The sequence below is a fragment of the Schistocerca americana genome, chromosome X, assembly GCF_021461395.2.
Source record: "Schistocerca americana isolate TAMUIC-IGC-003095 chromosome X, iqSchAmer2.1, whole genome shotgun sequence".
Lineage (NCBI taxonomy): Eukaryota > Metazoa > Arthropoda > Insecta > Orthoptera > Acrididae > Schistocerca > Schistocerca americana.
In genome coordinates this window covers 708,844,410-708,863,419 of record NC_060130.1, presented here as the reverse complement: position 1 = coordinate 708,863,419, position 19,010 = coordinate 708,844,410, and the positions used below count along the sequence as shown (strand labels likewise).

The 19,010-nt window shown below is 41.3% G+C and overlaps 1 protein-coding gene across 2 annotated transcripts in view; it reads right to left on the bottom strand.

Annotated features, from left to right (window-relative positions):
* Positions 1–19,010, bottom strand: part of LOC124555055 (cysteine protease ATG4C) — an 80,886-nt gene that overhangs the window by 31,776 nt on the left and 30,100 nt on the right. For both annotated transcript variants that reach the window (XM_047128830.1, XM_047128831.1), the window contains one exon: positions 12,512–12,716. In XM_047128830.1, coding sequence (XP_046984786.1) covers positions 12,512–12,716 — 205 coding nt within the window. The remainder of the gene's footprint in view (positions 1–12,511; positions 12,717–19,010) is intronic.

The window sequence follows — 19,010 nt, the reverse complement described above, 5'->3', positions numbered from 1 at the left end:
TTTCCATAATATTGTCCTCAAGTACATTGCCCTTGTATAGACCCTCTATATACTCCGAAACCTTTCTGCTTTCCCTTCTTTGCTTAGAACTGGGTTTCCATCTGAGCTCTTGATATTCATACAAGTGGTTCCCTTTTCTCCAAAGGTCTCATTAATTTTCCTGTAGGCAGTATCTATCTTACCCCTAGTGAGATAAGCCTCTATATCCTTACATTTATCCTCTAGCCATCCCTGCTTAGCCATTTTGCACTTCCTGTTGATCTAATTTTTGAGACGTTTGTATTCCTTTTTGCCTGCTTCATTTACTGCGTTTTTATATTTCCTCCTTTCATCAATTAAATTCAATATTTCTTCTGTTTCCCAAGGATTTCTACTATCCCTTGTCTTTTTACCTACTTTATCCTCTGCTGCCTTCACTACTTCATCCCTCAGAGCTACCCCATCTTCTTCTACTGTACATCTTTCCCCCATTCCTGTCAATTGTTCCCTTATGCTCTCCCTGAAACTCTGTACAACCTCTGGTTTAGTCAGTTTATCCAGGTCCAATCTCCTTAAATTGCCACCTTTTTGCAGTTTCTTCAGTTTTAATCTACAGTTCATAATCAATAGATTGTGGTCAGAGTCCACATCTGCCCCTGGAAATGTCTTACAATTTAAAACCTGGTTCCTAAATCTCTGTCTTACCATTATATAATCTATCTGATACCTTCTAGTATCTCCAGGATTCTTCCATGTATACAACCCAGATCAGCACTCACACTGTATTCACTGTAGCAGACAGCCATTGCTCTTTCATCAACTGAAGCTGAGTTACATGTGCCTCACCAAGGCAGCAAAGGAAGCAATCCACTTTTCAATATTCACATGAAGAAAGAGGGTTAGGGAAACTGTCATACATCACCTTGTTCAATGATAGCCAGTCAGGTCGAAAGTTTGCACATAACCTAGATTTCACTCACAGCTGAAGCACATTAGTATAAAATATTACTTCATACATTGAGCTCTACAAGAGTATCTCCTGAAATTGGAATACCAGCCAACAGAAGGTATGGTGGCAGATGTACCGATTAAGGCTCTTCCTGCACTGAAGCATGAGAAATTTGTTTAAGGACTTGGGCTTCAACCCTTGAACCATAAACTTGAGACTACTTTCTTAATTTATCCCTGTCTCTAAAAACTGAGTGAGGATGTTGAGATGCAAATTTTACCACCATGTAATATCTTTGGTGCCTACAGAAGTTGCTGTGTGAATGTTTTTAAGTCTGTTGTTCTGTGGCTCTGAAGTCTGTGTTGTTAAATGTACAGTGAGTTAAATAAAGGTGTTTAGTATTTGTGTGTTGTGCCATAATTTTCAAACCACATCCTGACAAGAACAATGCACCAGCCCACAAAAAATGCTTTGGCAATGGCAAGCAAGACACTGGGAATCCCAAAATTCAAAAGAAAATTTAAAACACACCTTATTCGTGACTTCTACAAATTACCTGAATATCTAGATTCAGGAATTTCAAATTTTTGTTAGCTACATGGCAAATAGCAGTGTTTGTTATAAAGCTGTATGACAAGTAGTAGTGTACTATAACCAGAACTCAGTATTTATAAACATAAAAATATTTTCCTTGAAAAATATCATTGTAATGAAGCAAATATTAAGCTGCTGATTGCAGTTAACAATAGAATACCAACAGATTTTCAATAACATGTACAAAAATATTGAGGGGGGGGGGGGTAACCTTGCAACCACAAGAAAATTCTTTAATTATTGCTGAATTTTATTAACAACAATTTTTAAAGCAATACTAAAGTGTAAGTAGGGTGAAGAACCTGAAAATATTGAATGCAGAATTCGTTGTGAGAACTCAGTCTACTAATAAGTGAATGACAGTTTATGAACACCTCAATTAGATTAAAATTTATGGATTAAGTTTAAATCAAAAAATTTAAAACAATTTTAGAATATGATACGAGAATTCATTAAGAACAACAGATTTTGAAAATTTTAAAATATAAAATATACAACTAGATTACAATATGTATATAATAAAACTGAAGAGGCAGCAGCGTTTTTTGAAAGTAACATCATTTTTACTAATTTACTCAATGATATTTAGAGGCATAAGCATGAGCAGCATAAAGTAGTTTAGTGACAGTTCATTGTTTATACATCACACAGGTTAAGTTTCTATGATGTCTTTGTCTCAAGTTAATATATACCTTGACTTGTTCCATATCCCTGATGCTTGTCCGCGATGGGATCTGTTGCAACTCAAATAACTTAGACACCACTGGGTAAAACTATGACACCTTCCTTGGTTGGCACAAGAAACCAGAGTAACAGGGAAAGTCAGTCGACTGAGCAGAAGTTACACCACGGCTGATTGCTCGTGCAGCAAACATGGCTGCGGAAGCACTGGGTTGGTTACCTCATGTTGTCGCCAAGCAGAGGAGCTAGGAGTGTAAATATCATTGGTGCAGCACAAAAGCAAAGACATCATGGTCTAGATGGCCACTTACTTCATATCAGAGCCATGGAGTTCTTGTTGCTTTCGTGATCGGAACCTATGCAATAGTAAAACATGTACCCGCAGAGCTAGTATAAAGCACCCTCATGTTTAGTCAAAGAGATAACAGTCTAGCAGTCACCGTCTACAAGGAAAGGTCCTAGCCCAGTCCACTTGGCGATACAGTTCTACAGTAACCGCAGGGGTACTGCTGGCTCTAAGTCCAGTGTTGTGTACTTAGTGCCTTTCAGCTGGTTGGCCATCTGTGGGCCTACTTCCAGTTGCTGTTAGCCTTCTGACAGCTGTTTGAGACTAGGGCAGTGCAGCCAGGAATGTACCTATAAACCACTGCTTTCAAGGGCAGGCATTCCTGCTGAGGGCTTTCTTCCTCTAGAAGGACCACAGCTGGGTTCTGCACCTTCCGGTGCCTCCTGCTCTGAGTTGCAAAGCTGTGCCCAGATGGCGCGCACCCACCCACCCACCCACCCACACACACACACACACACACACACACACACACACACCGTATGTCAGTGTTCCTGCTAAGCCACTGGCATCACAGCAGGCATCGTACCACCTGCTACATCACAGCCTTCCCACCTGCTGCCTTCAGCACACGCTCAGGAGGGCATTGCCACAACAAAGCGTTGCAATGAGTGTTGTTGTGTGTTGTGTGACTGCTAATGATGTTTCTCTGAGCAACCGGTGGTCATCATCCTGACAACAATTCACTGACTCAACTCAACCCTCTTACTGTACAGGTCATGCAACCCAAGCCTCTGCAGATGGATGGAACATGATTAGTAAATGAATGAAAGCTGAAGTATTTGAAAGATTAACAGCTGGAACTAGATTTTACATCCTCTGAATTTCACCTGCCTGTTGCCACAACCAAGGAAATCTATGACTGGAGAACATTTTGAGTCCAACAGGTTATCAATGTTGTGAATGGGTATTTTGCAGATTTACCAGAATCACACTTCAGGGATGGAATCTAGGGTGAAAATGGTAGATAATGTACATTGTCTTAAAGAGGATTATACTGAAATGTATATGATTTTTGACTGAAGTAACTGTCTTTCACTTTCAGGTCAAGAAATTTTCACAATAACCTCATGCTTACTTAATCCCTCTTGTCTCAAGGACTCAGTAACAGAGCACATACAAGGAATTCATCTATAAAAACATCACCTAATGTCACGCGAGTATTCGCTCAGCAGTGAAATGTCAAAGTCACATGAGACATCGGGGTCACATAAGTAAATTGAAGCCAAATGCAGCTGAATAATTTTTATGTTGTCTAATTAATGTGGCACTCGAGCCAAGTATTGGTCTGCAGAGCATTTCCCAGTGATTCTGTTTTTAAAATAGAACTCTGCCTTCACAGTACACAAAACAGCCACCACCATGTTCTTGACATACCAACAGTCTCAAACTGTGACAGATTCTCCAGTTTTGAATACACATATCTTGTTTTGAAAGTTGGTATTTTAATACTATGAAGCCAGATTCTATAATTTTAACAATGTGGGTTCAGACAATGCTTAAGGAAACCTCCATCTAGTTACATTATCCCCTACATTTGATGTGAGGCTCAAACAGCTACCAGATCTGATTTTTAATACACATAGTGGAAGCCAGTCAAAAAAGAAAAAAGGTCCCAGACAAAATATGATTTGTACACTCAGCTTTAAAAAACTACTATGGGAATTGTGAAGCAGAAAGTAAGTGCGACAAGCAGTTATTTTTATATGACAGGAATATAAAAACAAATGGAGGTAGTAGGCAGTTATTTTTTTGGGTGATGAAGCACTGAGAAATTACCTCCAATACTTATCTCAACTGGAAATCTTTCATGATCACAAAATCATCACACAGGGTGCTCCATGCCTCAAAATGACATCATCTACATGGAACCTCACAATTTTCAAGCTTCAGCAGGCACAGCTTTGATGACTGTGTAGCAGGAGAGGGAGCCAGTGTAGACTATTATTCAGTGATTACCAATTTGGTGGAATGGCACTGCTGCTGGTGAAATTAGTACCAGATGCCCCAGAGGTAATTGCAGCACATGCTTCTGTTGCTGGCACTCCTCACTGTGACTCATAGTGTCTACAAGATCGGTAGAGACCTGGCCAGTGATACCTGCATATGAGTCTGTCTAGAGTCTTTGCAAATGACAGGTGATAGATGTTTGAGCATCATGGAAAAGTTCAGGTTGGCTGTCTGTAGATGAGCAACCATTTCCACCCTGTCAGACCATAGTTCCACTGATACAATGTTCCATCAATTTATTTTAATTTTACTTTGGTTACTCAATCATTCTCCAAGGCTCCACAGCTATCCGCAAAGTTAGACTCCACCTCTGTTCAGCAGCAATGTCATTTAATGTAGCAATGGTTGAAATTGTGTCCGCTGTGTTCTGCCAAGGGATTCCTTGAAAGGCAGGCAGCATCCTTGTGTTTGTGTCCATTTTTGTATACCATTGTGATGTCATACTGCTTAAGCATCAGTGCCCATGTTGCCAATCACTCAATGCCTCCTTCAGGTTAGTCTACAAGCATACGGAATGGTGGTCTGTCACAACGGTGAATGGTTTGCCAAGTAAATACAGCAAGAACTTGTAGATAGCACAAATGACTAGAAGGTACTCTGCCTTGATTGTAGAATAGTTTTTGTAGGACTCCAATACTCTGGGATATTAATATCTACTCTGGACCTTGAGTTTATGACTATTGTTGCCGGTGTTTATTCAGTGCTCTTCTCACATTGAACTTGGCATTGTTTATGTTTAGGGCTTACACATTCATATCCGGTGCGGACATTTTAGGAAGGATACGCAACCATGTTCTAAGTACCTTCCTGAATTCATACTAGAACTGCACCTACCTATACCATGTGATCAGAAGTATCTGGACACCTAGCTGAAAATGACTTACAAATTCATGGCACCTTCCATCGGCAATGCTGGAATTCAATAGGGTGTTGGCCCACCCTTAGCCCTGATGGCAGCTTGCACTCTCGCAGGCATACGTTCAGTCAGGTGCTGGAAGGTTTCTTGGGGAATGGCAGCCCATTCTTCACGGAGTGCTGCACCGAAGAGAGGTATCGATGTCAGTCAGTGAGGCCTGGCATGAAGTCTGTGTTCCAAAACATCCCAAAGGTGTTCTATAGGATTCAGGTCAGAACTCTGTGCAGGCCAGTCCATTACAGGGACGTTATTGTCATGTAACCACTCTGACATAGGCCGTGCATTATGAACAGGTGCTCGAACATGTTGAAAGATTCAATCTCCATCCCCGAATTGCTCTTCAACAGTGGCAAGCAAGAAGGTGCTTAAAACATCAATGTAGGCCTGTGCTGTGATACTGCTAGGCAAAACAAGGAGTGCAAGATACCTCCATGAAAAACACGACTACACCATAACACCACCACCTCTCAATTTCATTGTTGGTACTACACACGCTGGCAGATGATGTTCGCCAGGCACTTGCCATACCCACACCCTGCCATCAGATCGCCACATTGTGTACCGTGATTTGTCACTCCACACAACATTTTCCCACTGTTTAATCGTCCAATGTTTACGCTCATTGCTTATGAGCAACTGCTTGACCATGAAACCCATGTTTTCTCACCTCCCGCCTAACTGTGGATCCTGATGCTGTTTGGAATTGCTGTGTGATGGTCTGGGTAGATGTCTGCCTGTTACACATTATGACCCTCTTCAACTGTCAGCTGTCTCTGTCAGTCAACAGACAAGGTCAGCCTATATGCTTTTGTGCCGTACGTGTCCCTTCACGTCTCCACTTCACTATCGCATTGGAAACAGTGGACTTTGGGATATTTAGGAGTGTGGAAATCTTGCATACAGATGTATGACACAAGTGATAATCAACTGACCACGTTCGAAGTCCGTGAGCTCCACGGAGTGCCCCATTCTGCTCTCTCACAATGTCTAGTGACTACAGAGGTCACCGATATGGAGTACCTGGCAGTAGGTGGCAGCACAATGCACCAAATATGAAAAATGCAAGTTTTTGGGGGTGTCTTGATACTTCTCATCACGTAGTGCATCACATTTAGCGTCACTGTATAGTTCTGTCTAAGCATTCTTGTCATAGAATGCCAAGATCTGCGAAAGATATTAGAGCCTCCTTAAGAGCAGGGAAAAGTCTTTTTTGCACATTTTTCCACAAAAATTTGCCTTCTCCCTGAAGTACTTTTTGCAAGGGACATGTCTTGGTATAGAAGTACTTTTATGAATCGCTTGTAGTACTAGCACATTCTAAGAAAACATCCCACTTCACGAATGTGCTGAGTAGGAAAATCTATGACTGCTCTTATTTTCTCTGCGTTGGAACTGACTTCATCACCACTCACCACATGTCCCAAAACTTTTATTTCTTGAGTGGCACCATTCTGTTCAACTGCTCCTGGTAGTCCTTTGTTGCCTTGGGCAGAATTATAATGTGATCGGCAAACCTCATAATTTGTATTTTTTCTCCATGAACTTTAATTCAGTTACCACATTACTCCTTGGATTCCTTCACAGGTTGCTCACTACACATATTCAACAGCTTTATACTGATTCAGTAACATATAGGATAGGCTACAACCCAGTCTAAATCTGTTCTCAATCACTGCCTCCCTTTCACGACCCCCAACTACCATAACTGCAGTTTGATTTCTGTACAAGTTGTAGATAACTTTTCATTGCCTATATTTTTTTGCTGCTACCTTCAGAATTTCAAAGAGTGCATTCCAATCCACATTATGCAAAGCTTTACCTGGCTCTACAAATGCTATAGACATATGAAACTTCCTGGCAGATTACTCGGTCCAGTACACAGTTTCAATCTGCCAGGAAGTTTCATATCAGTGCACTCTCCACTGCAGAGTGATAATTTCATTCTGGCTATAAACACAAGTTTGTCATTCTTCAGTCAAACTTCTAAAATAAGTAGTATGGAGCAACATTGCTTCTTGAGGTTCCTACAATTCTTCGCAACCCCAAATGATCTTTCCCGAGGCCAGCTTTTACCAGTTTTTCCAGTCTTCTATAATCAATTTGTGTCAGTACTTTGAAATCACAGCTTCCAACATTGGTGGTTGTTTGGTAATAGTCACAAAAGTATACCATTTTTGTGCCGAGTCAGGTACAAGATTTACGTAAAAATTAGTCTATGAATTAAAAAGAGTCAGCTACAGGAAACTTATTCAGTTCAGCTGTATTTCAAATTTAGCCTTGCTGTCAGCCAGTTTATGGTACATGATCAGAGAATTTGATAGTAGTATTACTTGTCTCTTTCTGAGATGAATCCAATTTTAATTAAAAATAGCCAAGGTATTATTTCCCTTCATGTACTGTCATTATTGACATCAGTACTCAGAATTACTAACAACAAATTTCAGCCGAACATATGTAGACTCCCTCACAAAGAGCCTAGTCATCCACGGTACATTTATTTGTTCCACCAGTGAATCTATCAACACCTACACCAACACTCTTACCCAGCCCCCCTCCCCTGTAAATACTTAACAGATCTTACACACAAATAAATTTCCGTGCCAGTACCCTCCTCTCACTCCAACTAGTGCTGCACCCTCTTCCAAAATCGAAAACTTAGAGAAGTACTCTTCTTGTATGCAGCACCAGCCAGGTCAACAACGTCTCGATACTTTACTCTGTGAAGGCCATGACTTCCTGAAGCTGAGCCCTGAAATGAGATCATAGCTCCCAATCCTATCCACACCACCAGCTGTAGCCTTCTGTCACCCTCCCAACCTCTGTAATATCCTTGTCAAACCATGTGACAGTCCCAGACCATTATCTCTAACCCCACAATTGTTCCTTCACTACACTGCATTTTATATATGAACGACGATCACCATGCTGTCTTCACTACACTGCATTTTATATATGAACGACGATCACCATGCTGTCTTCACTACACTGCATTTTATATATGAACGACGATCACCATGCTGTCTAAGTGTATAAATGAAACTAGTGTCCAGTTGTTGAGCATGCTCTGCAGTGTGACTTATGTGACCTGAGTGCCCAATACACCACACTATTTGCATCTCTGAACTCCTTGTGTGGAAACTTCTTTTCCAACATATCCCTCCATCCAACAACCACCCTTCTGGACTTAATCTCCATTAACATCTCTCTCTCTCTCTCTCTCTCTCTCTCTCTCTCTCTCACACACACACACACACACACACACACACACACACACACACACACAAATTATTTTATTAACTCCTTTTTTACCTAAAAAATACACCCTTCCCCCACCCCATTCTTTCTCTGTCTCCATTTTAGTTTTTAATTTCATTATTCATTTGATTTCTTACTTCTCCTCCTATATCATCCTTTTTCTTCTCACTCTGTCCTTATATAACTGAAGTTTCCATAATGCTTACCAATATACTATCTTTGGTCTCCTACTCTCTTTGACACTTCCCCCTTTCACGGTATCTTTGTTTTCCATCATCCTCACAACACATTGGTCCATCTCATCACGGGGCATGAGTGGCCTGTTGCTCCTTTCTAACTTTCCCCCAACCTCTCTATCTTTGCATAAAGGTGTGTATCAAAAGCACTGTTATTTCACCTCCTGAAGACAATTGTTGGAGAGTCATCTCTGTAATTTTAATGTGTAGGATTTACATATACCTGTAACTGTGACAGGAGAGTTCTTGGGTGATCCATGGTTAGGTAGAAGCAGAAGTTTTCCTGATATAGTATGAGATGCTGACATATCAGTAATCAATATTTACGCTTCTTTTCAAACATGCCAGGTGATTTCACAATATAACTTACAATCCATCATAAAAAAAGTTATTCCATTGTTACTTCCTATTTCCCCTCTATTTGCATGTAATCTCCTTCACTAACATCTTCAAACTTCTCTCCTTCCCTCCTATAAGTACAAGGGGCGTTTGAAAAGTCCGAGAGATGGCACCACCGGCGCGTATCGAGGTCATGTTTAGTTAGTAGAATCTTTGGAAAGAACGCACACCAAGTTTCAGCCATATTGGTCTATTTCTTTGTGTTTGGCATTCGTGTGAATCAAGGAAATTTAGTGATTGTCAAAAAATGGACGAAAAAGAATTTTGTATGGTGACTGAAATGAAATGGATCATATGGCATTGTTGGCCGGGAGGTCCCATTCAGGGCAGTAAACATTACTTTATGAAAGGCAAAACGCCTCAGGAAGCTAAAGAGAAGCTTGATAGACATTACAGTGATTCTGCACCTTCGATTAGAACAGTTTATAAGTAGTTTCAAAATTTTCGGAGTGGCCATATTGGCACAAGTGATGCTGAACGTTCTGGATGCCCTGTGGAGGTTACGACTCCAGAAATCATTGATAAAATCCATGATATGGTGATGGATGACAGAAGAGTTAAGGTGCGTGAGATTGCTAGTGCTGCGGGCATCTCAAATGAATGGGCACATAATATTTTGCATAAACATTTGGACATGAGAAAGCTATCCACAAGATGGGTTCCATGATTGCTCACGCTTGACCAAAAACGGAATCATGTGAAGTGTTGCAAGGATGGTTTGCAGCTGTTCAGGAAGAATCTGCAGGACTTGAAGCGTCGTTTCGTCACTGTGGATGAAACATGGATACATTACTATACTCCTGAGGCCAAGCAACAATCTAAACAATGGGTTACCAAGGGAGAATTTGCACCATAAAAGGCAAAGATCATTCCTTCGATTGGAAAGGTTATGGCGACTGTCTTTTGGGATTCACAAAGGATAATCCTCATCGACTACCTGGGAAAGGGTAAAACTATTACAGTTGAATATTATTCATCGTAATTGGACCATTTGAAAACCAAGCTGCAAGAAAAATGCCAGTGATTGGGCTGCAAAAAAATCCTTTGCCATCACAGCAATGCACCAGCACACACCTCAGTAGTTGTGGTCACAAAATTAACGGAAACAGGATTCCAACTCGTTTCACAGCCCCCCTGTTCTCCAGACTTGGCTCCCTCGGACTACTATTTGTTCCCCAATTTGAAGAAATGGCTGGCGGGACAAAGATTTTATTCAAATGGGGAGGTGATTGCAGTAACTAATAGCTATTTTACAGACTTGGACAATTTCTGTTATTTGGAACGGATCAACAAAATAGAACAGCAATGGAAAAAGTGTATAAGTCTAAAAGGAGACTATGTCAAAAAATAAAAAAGGTTTACCCCAAACATGTAAGTAGTTTTTCTTTTTGCACAGACTTTTCAAATGCCCCTAGTTATCTACATTGTGACTTTTTCCTTCTATGTCTTGCCTTTTGGTTGTGACAGGGCAGAGCATGCCAGAACATACCAAATGTGGCATTTTCTACCTCTCTTGTTTGCAACCTTATTAGTTTCATAAATTTACCATTTTTTTAGCAATACAGGGGAACAGTGAAGTTTAGATGGGTATATTAGGTAAATGATGACGAAGTGCTGAATCAAGCTGGGGAGAAAAAGAAATATATGCACAACAAAAGGAAGGCGTCGGTTGATAGGATGCATCCTGAGGCATCAATGAATCATCAGCTACAACAAGCAAGTTCAAATGGACGTAGTTTGCCACAGTTGGTCAGAGATGAAAGTGCTTGCTCAGGAGAGACTAGTGTGGAGAGCTGCATCGAACAAGCTCAAGTGCCCACCTGTGGGGAGCTGGGCATCCGCAGGCTGAGGTGGGCAAAAAGCTCACATACAGTCACTCAAAGAGATGAATGGTAAATTGGATGATCATATGCCTTAGTCAAGCAGCTGTGAGCAGGAGTAGGTACATGCCTTCTGGCAGGTAGCCTACCACCTACATCTTCTCTGTGGGCACCCAGGCCCCATGGGGAAACATTTGCTGAGCCTCCTTTGGATTTCACACACAATGAAGAAGGGGAGATGCTCAACAAATCAAGAAGTTTACAACAACTGTTCCTTCACATTACATCCCATCTGCTGCAACCAAAACTGCTACATATAACGTAAGCCCAACCCAATACAAAATAATCAGCTTTTAGGGTTCTATGCCTCAAGTGGTAAAAACAGAAACCTTATAGGATCACTTTTTGGTGTCTGTCTGCCTGCCTGCCTTAACACCAGACTAGTGGTATCAAGTCGAAATTTATGTCACATACTAAGGTATACACTCCCTTGGTGGTGTCAAAAATTTTAGATTCTAAGTCAGTATAATCAAAAGATACATGTATGTCACATACTTTGATATTCAGAAAGTCAGTCATCAAAACTGATAAATGAACTATGTATACATATAACAGTTCTGATGGTCTAACAGTAAAGCATGTGCCTGGAAACAGAGATATTGTGGGATCGACTCTTGGTCGGACTACCGATTTTTCAGTCTTTGTTTTAACCTAGCCTTCACCTGTCTATGACGTGAGGACTCATCTGAAACAACATGTAGTTTGGATTCTGCATTAAACTGTAGGACCCCTTTCCCCGGTTACATAAGTGAGGTAGAACAGGGGCGCACAAGTTGCTGAAGTGGCATCCAATAGAAAAACTTGCACCAGGCCATTATGCCACACAAAATAATTGTCGTTTTTTCCTTAGAGCACAAGGGCTAATCACACTTGCCCATTTTTAAAAAAATAAATAGTACATCCTAAATTGCCAAAAAGCTGCTACATGAATAATATTCTCTACGAGTTTTGATCCTTGAGACTACCATCTCCTCAATGTAATAATACAAATGCTTAAAAAATAAAGTTCCTTGGCACCATATACAGAAATAAAAGGTACATTTTCAGTGCATGGAGTATAGTGGAAGAACAGAAAAAAATTGTTCATATAACAATATAAAGTGAAATGTGTCCAAGTCCTCAAACAGTTCTCAAATTTACAATTGGCATAAAAGTAAAAAAGACTGTGCTATTCACTTGAAGTACACATGCACTACACGTGTCAATTTTTCCGTAACATGCAGTATTATTAGAAATGTTCATCTGTCTGCTGTATCAATTCACACTCACTTTAGCAAGTGTGCCACTGAACCAGGACCATACCAGTCTCCTGGCTTCTTTCCAGATACTTCCCCCAATGATACCAGTGTATGAATTGATAGAGGACTCATTTGTGATGGTGTATCACCAAACCACTTGATAATCTTTCGATGGTTCACAGCATCCCTGTATTGTTTTTCATTACTAGGTCGCTGGTTTGGATCCCACCGCCAGCCTGAAAAGTATTATTTTGTCTATAATAATGAACATTTGTTAATGCTAAATGTGGATAAATTTAGAGACCTACGTTACCTGTGTAAAGTTTGAAGAGAAGACTTCTATTATTTCTGAGGCTTAATAATTTTACACTGATATTCACTGCAAAATATTCATGCATTTCTATTATTTTCCTGCATGTGGATTTATTGGTAAGTCCCAAAGGTCAAGAAAACATCAAAGTTGCATATGTCATCTACTATATCAACTATAAGCTTTAGAAGACAACAAACATACATAGCATACATTTTCTGCTGCCTGAGCATTTACTACAAGTAGCAAATTTCTAACTCGTCAAGAGTGCCCCTACAATTTCCTGTTTCACAATAGAGGAGTTTAACACATATGTACTCCTGTTCATTTTAGAAGCCAAAAGGTCTAATTTACACCTTCCATTCTTTACAGTTCCTGTAATTTCCTTTGATATGGGTAATTGTTAACACAGTTTATGCTTGCAATAAAAACACACACACTGTTGGTACAACACTGTAAAATCAAGGTCGTTGCAGACAGTGGATGATTATGAGGCTGATTCTGCCATTGTACAGCAGACACAACAAAGAGAACTGTGCCACATGAAATCTTTGGAACAGTAACTCCATCCTTATAAGATGTGTTTAATACAGTATGAATGGTAAAGGCTACTCATCAGACTGCAAATAAAATTTTTGTGGAAATCTCTCAACTGTGAACAAAATAAATGTACATTATCTACATCTACATTTATTCTCCACAAGCCACCCAACGGTGTGTGGCGGAGGGCACTTTACGTGCCACTGTCATTACCTCCCTTTCCTGTTCCAGTCGCGTATGGTTCGCGGGAAGAACGACTGTCTGAAAGCCTCCGTGCGCGCTCGAATCTCTCTAATTTTACATTCGTGATCTCCTCGGGAGGTATAAGTAGGGGGAAACAATATATTCGATACCTCATCCAGAAACGCACCCTCTCGAAACCTGGCGAGCAAGCTACACCGCGATGCAGAGCGCCTCTCTTGTAGAGTCTGCCAATTGAGTTTGTTAAACATCTCCGTAACGCTATCACGGTTACCAAATAACCCTGTGACGAAACGCGCCGCTCTTCTTTGGATCTTCTCTATCTCCTCCGTCAACCCGATCTGGTACGGATCCCACACTGATGAGCAATACTCAAGTATAGGTCGAACGAGTGTTTTGTAAGCCACCTCCTTTGTTGATGGACATTTTCTAAGGACTCTCCCAATGAATCTCAACCTGGTACCCGCCTCACCAACAATTAATTTTATATGATCATTCCACTTCAAATTGTTCTGCACGCATACTCCCAGATATTTTACAGAAGTTACTGCTACCAGTGTTTGTTCCGCTATCATATACTCATACAATAAAGGATCCTTCTCTCTATGTATTCGCAATACATTACATTTGTCTATGTTAAGGGTCAGTTGCCACTCCCTGCACCAAGTGCCTATCCGCTGCATATCTTCCTGCATTTCGCTACAATTTTCTAATGCTGCAACTTCTCTGTATACTACGGCATCCTCCGCGAAAAGCCGCATGGGACTTCCAACACTATCTACTAGGTCATTTATATATATTGTGAAAAGCAATGGTCCCATAGCACTCCCCTGTGGCACGCCAGAGGTTACTTTAACATCTGTAGGCGTCTCTCCACTGACAACAACATGCTGTGTTCTGTTTGCTAAAAACTCTTCAATCCAGCCACACAGCTGGTCTGATATTCCGTAGGCTCTTACTTTGTTTATCAGGCGACAGTGCGGAACTGTATCGAACGCCTTCCGGAAGTCAAGAAAAATAGCATCTACCTGGGAGCCTGTATCTAATATTTTCTGGGTCTCATGAACAAATAAAGCGAGTTGGGTCTCACACGATCGCTGTTTCCGGAATCCATGTTGATTCCTGCGCAGAAGATTCTGGGTTTCCAAAAACGACATGATACTCGAGCAAAAAACATGTTCTAAAATTCTACAACAGATCGACATCAGAGATATAGGTCTATAGTTTTGCGCATCTGCTCGACGACCCTTCTTGAAGACTGGGACTACCTGTGCTCTTTTCCAATCATTTGGAACCTTCCGTTCCTCTAGAGACTTGCGGTACACGGCTGTTAGAAGGGGGGCAAGTTCTTTCGCGTACTCTGTGAAGAATCGAATTGGTATCCCGTCAGGTCCAGCGGACTTTCCTCTGTTAAGTGATTCCAGTTGCTTTTCTATTCCTTGGACACTTATTTCGATGTCAGCCATTTTTTTGTTTGTGCGAGGATTTAGAGAAGGAACTGCAGTGCGGTCTTCCTTTGTGAAACAGCTTTGGAAAAAGGTGTTTAGTATTTCAGCTTTATGCGTGTCATCCTCTGTTTCAATGCCATCATCATCCCGGAGTGTCTGGATATGCTGTTTTGAGCCACTTACTGATTTAACGTAAGACCAGAACTTCCTAGGATTTTCTGTCAAGTCGGTACATAGAATTTTACTTTCGAATTCACTGAACGCTTCACGCATAGCCCTCCTTACGCTAACTTTGACATCGTTTAGCTTCTGTTTGTCTGAGAGGTTTTGGCTGCGTTTAAACTTAGAGTGAAGCTCTCTCTGCTTTCGCAGTAGTTTCCTAACTTTGTTGTTGTACCACGGTGTGTTTTTCCCGTCCCTCACAGTTTTACTCGGCACGTACCTGTCTAAAACGCATTTTACGATTGCCTTGAACTTTTTCCATAAACACTCAACATTGTCAGTGCCGGAACAGAAATTTTCGTTTTGATCTGTTAGGTAGTCTGAAATCAGCCTTCTATTACTCTTGCTAAACAGATAAACCTTCCTCCCTTTTTTTATATTCCTACTAACTTCCATATTCAGGGATGCTGCAACGGCCTTATGATCACTGATTCCCTGTTCTGTACATACAGAATCGAAAAGTTCGGGTCTGTTTGTTATCAGTAGGTCCAAGATGTTATCTCCACGAGTCGGTTCTCTGTTTAATTGCTCGAGGTAATTTTCGGATAGTGCACTCAGTATAACGTCACTCGATGCTCTGTCCCTACCACCCGTCCTAAACATCTGAGTGTCCCAGTCTATATCTGGTAAATTGAAATCTCCTCCTAAGACTATAACATGCTGAGAAAATTTATGTGAAATGTATTCCAAATTTTCTCTCAGTTGTTCTGCCACTAATGCTGCTGAGTCGGGAGGTCAGTAAAAGGAGCCAATTACTAACCTAGCTCGGTTGTTGAGTGTAGCCTCCACCCATAATAATTCACAGGAACTATCCACTTCTACTTCACTACAGGATAAGCTACTACTAACAGCGACGAACACTCCACCACCGGTTGCATGCAATCTATCCTTTCTAAACACCGTCTGTACCTTTGTAAAAATTTCGGCAGAATTTATCTCTGGCTTCAGCCAGCTTTCTGTACCTATAACGATTTCAGCTTCGGTGCTTTCTATCAGCGCTTGAAGTTCTGGTACTTTACCAACGCAGCTTCGACAGTTTACAATTACAATACCGATTGCTGCTTGGTCCCCACATATCCTGACTTTGCCCCGCACCCGTTGAGGCTGTTGCCCTTTCTGTACTTGCCCAAGGCCATCTAACCTAAAAAACCGCCCAGCCCACGCCACACAACCCCTGCTACCCGTGTAGCCGCTTGTTGCGTGTAGTGGACTCCTGACCTATCCAGCGGAACCCGAAACCCCACCACCCTATGGCGCAAGTAGAGGAATCTGCAGCCCACACGGTCGCAGAACCGTCTCAGCCTCTGATTCAGACCCTCCACTCAGCTCTGTACCAAAGGTCCGCAGTCAGTCCTGACGACGATGCTGCAGATGGTGAGCTCTGCTTTCATCCCGCTAGCGAGACTGGCAGTCTTCACCAAATCAGATAGCCGCCGGAAGCCAGAGAGGATTTCCTCGGATCCATAGCGACACACATCATTGGTGTCGACATGAGCGACCACCTGCAGATGGGTGCACCCTGTACCCTTCATCAATCAAAAGCAGAGTTTAATAATGTAGTAACTGTTTTGTATGCTACGGTGTCATCGTATAATAGGGCACTTATAAAGGACATCAGCACCTGTGTGAAAATATTTTAAACTGCTGCATTTGCAGACCCATTTCCCTGTCTCCCAAAATGCCCTGGAACCAACAGAATGCCACCCTTTTCTTCTGCCTCTGTAACTGGAGGAATGAGTCCCAGATGTTCTAGGCTTTATCTTGTGCAATAATGCAATAGGCAGCTTGAAGAGGGTACTTGGTGGATGAGAAGCATATGAGGAATTTTGAAGCATAATGTCATCTCATTCAACAATGCTGCTGTTTCTGGCATATTCTCTCTCTCTCTCTCTCTCTCTCTCTCTCTCTCTCTCTCTCTCTCTCTCTCTCTCTCTGTGTCTGTCTGTCTGTCTGTCTGTGTGTGTGTGTGTGTGTGTGTGTGTGTGTGTGTGTGTGTGTGTGTGTGTGTGTGTGTTACACATGTAATAATGTTGATGGCAATATCTGTCACAAACTAGTTCGGGAATAAATGAATAACAAAAGTCTTTTGCATTAAGGTAGACCAACAATCACATATTATTGTTTTTGTATGCAAACACGGACCAACGGAAGTTTCAAGATAAAATTACTGTCATCTCATTCACTCTAGCGCCACCAACATTGAATTCGATGCAATTTACTTGCAGTGATTTCACTTGGCAAGGGAATATTGAGAATAAGTTCAGAGAATACTACAGAGTATATGATCGGATCACCCTGTTTAGGTCCAATTAGTGTAAACAAACACTCAAAGTTCGTAAGACATGAACTTAACAATGTGGTCTGGTGCAGGATTCCTTTTGAATCGTAACAAATTTAAAATAACATTGTGTCTCCTTTTCAACCACACTGGTGAATGACTCCATCCTCAGTTACGTGCAGCAATACAGTCCACACTTAGTGCCAACAGGTTCCTACTTAGAGCAAACCCCAAATAGCCTAGTTGCTCATGCCAATTCATGAATTTTTTTCCCCATTACGGGGTAAGCAATTGCACAGAACACTGCTGTGTGGTGCTGACAGCAGGCTGGATGTATAACACATCACGAAGATCTGCTGCTGGATGGCAAGTGCTACCTCACAAACTACAGCACAGAGATTGTGAACTGGGCTTGTGTTGTATGTTGTTGTCGTCAGGTGGTAGGAGACAGGTGTTGTAAATCACGGTGTGGTTAATTGTCCAAAATCCTAGCACATGTATTCCAAGGAGAGTGAAGCAATTTATGACCCCCTCCAACATATATTTCACATACTACCAAGATGATACAATACTCACACAGACACTGAGCAAGTCATTCTTCCCACCCATAATTCATGATCAAGACACAAAAGGGGGGAAGGGGGTGTGATGACAGTGGTACCTTCAGCCAAACACAGTAAAGTTACTTACGTGCGAAGTACGAAAGGCATACAAAACAAACATTGACAACTGTCAGTATGTTGTGCATGGTCTCCCTTGAAAAATGAGCCATTTGTCATTCTACACAACATACTATGAGTTCTCTGTGGACTTTATATAGCCCTGTAAATGTAGATGTAGCTGGTTCAGTCTTCCAGGTCTCTGACAAGAGCTAACGCTGCTCTCACATGGAAAAGAGTCTTCCCTCCATTAATGCCATGTGGCTACAGAAAGATGATTCCCAATTTTCAGTGTGTGAAATACTCTGCCATTGTCTGGGTGACATCTTGTGTTTGGAGATTTTGTGCTTCAATACAAAAATTACTGATGTGTGACAAACTTACAAAAAATCCTTCTCATATTTTTTTAAGAGTTAAAAGGACAATTTACTGCATGAGAAATCTACTTGTGTTCTATTTTGCTGTTCATTGACCCTCTGTCTTAGTGACCTGAAAATCTAAGGGTTTTTCAACAAATGGTTGGCATTTAAATCGTCTCAAAACTGTGCACTAATTGTAACTGAAGAGCGGCACTTTTCTTTGTATAACAGAACATTCTGGCTGTGAAATTTGCTGATTATTTTGGGGCAGATAGACAGATGAATGATACAGTGGATCATGTTTACAATATGATCCATCCAGTCCTGAACAATGTCTAGAGGTATAAAAATAGCCATTTTGCTCTGCTAAGCATCCACAGCTGTGGCTTCCTTTCAGGGCCTTAACTACCTGACAGCTACAGATAGGTGACAAAGTGGTCACTGGGGTCCAAGTCATCAACCATTTCCCAGTGAGCAGTGTCTGTATGTGCAGACGAGCACAATGTGAAGTTA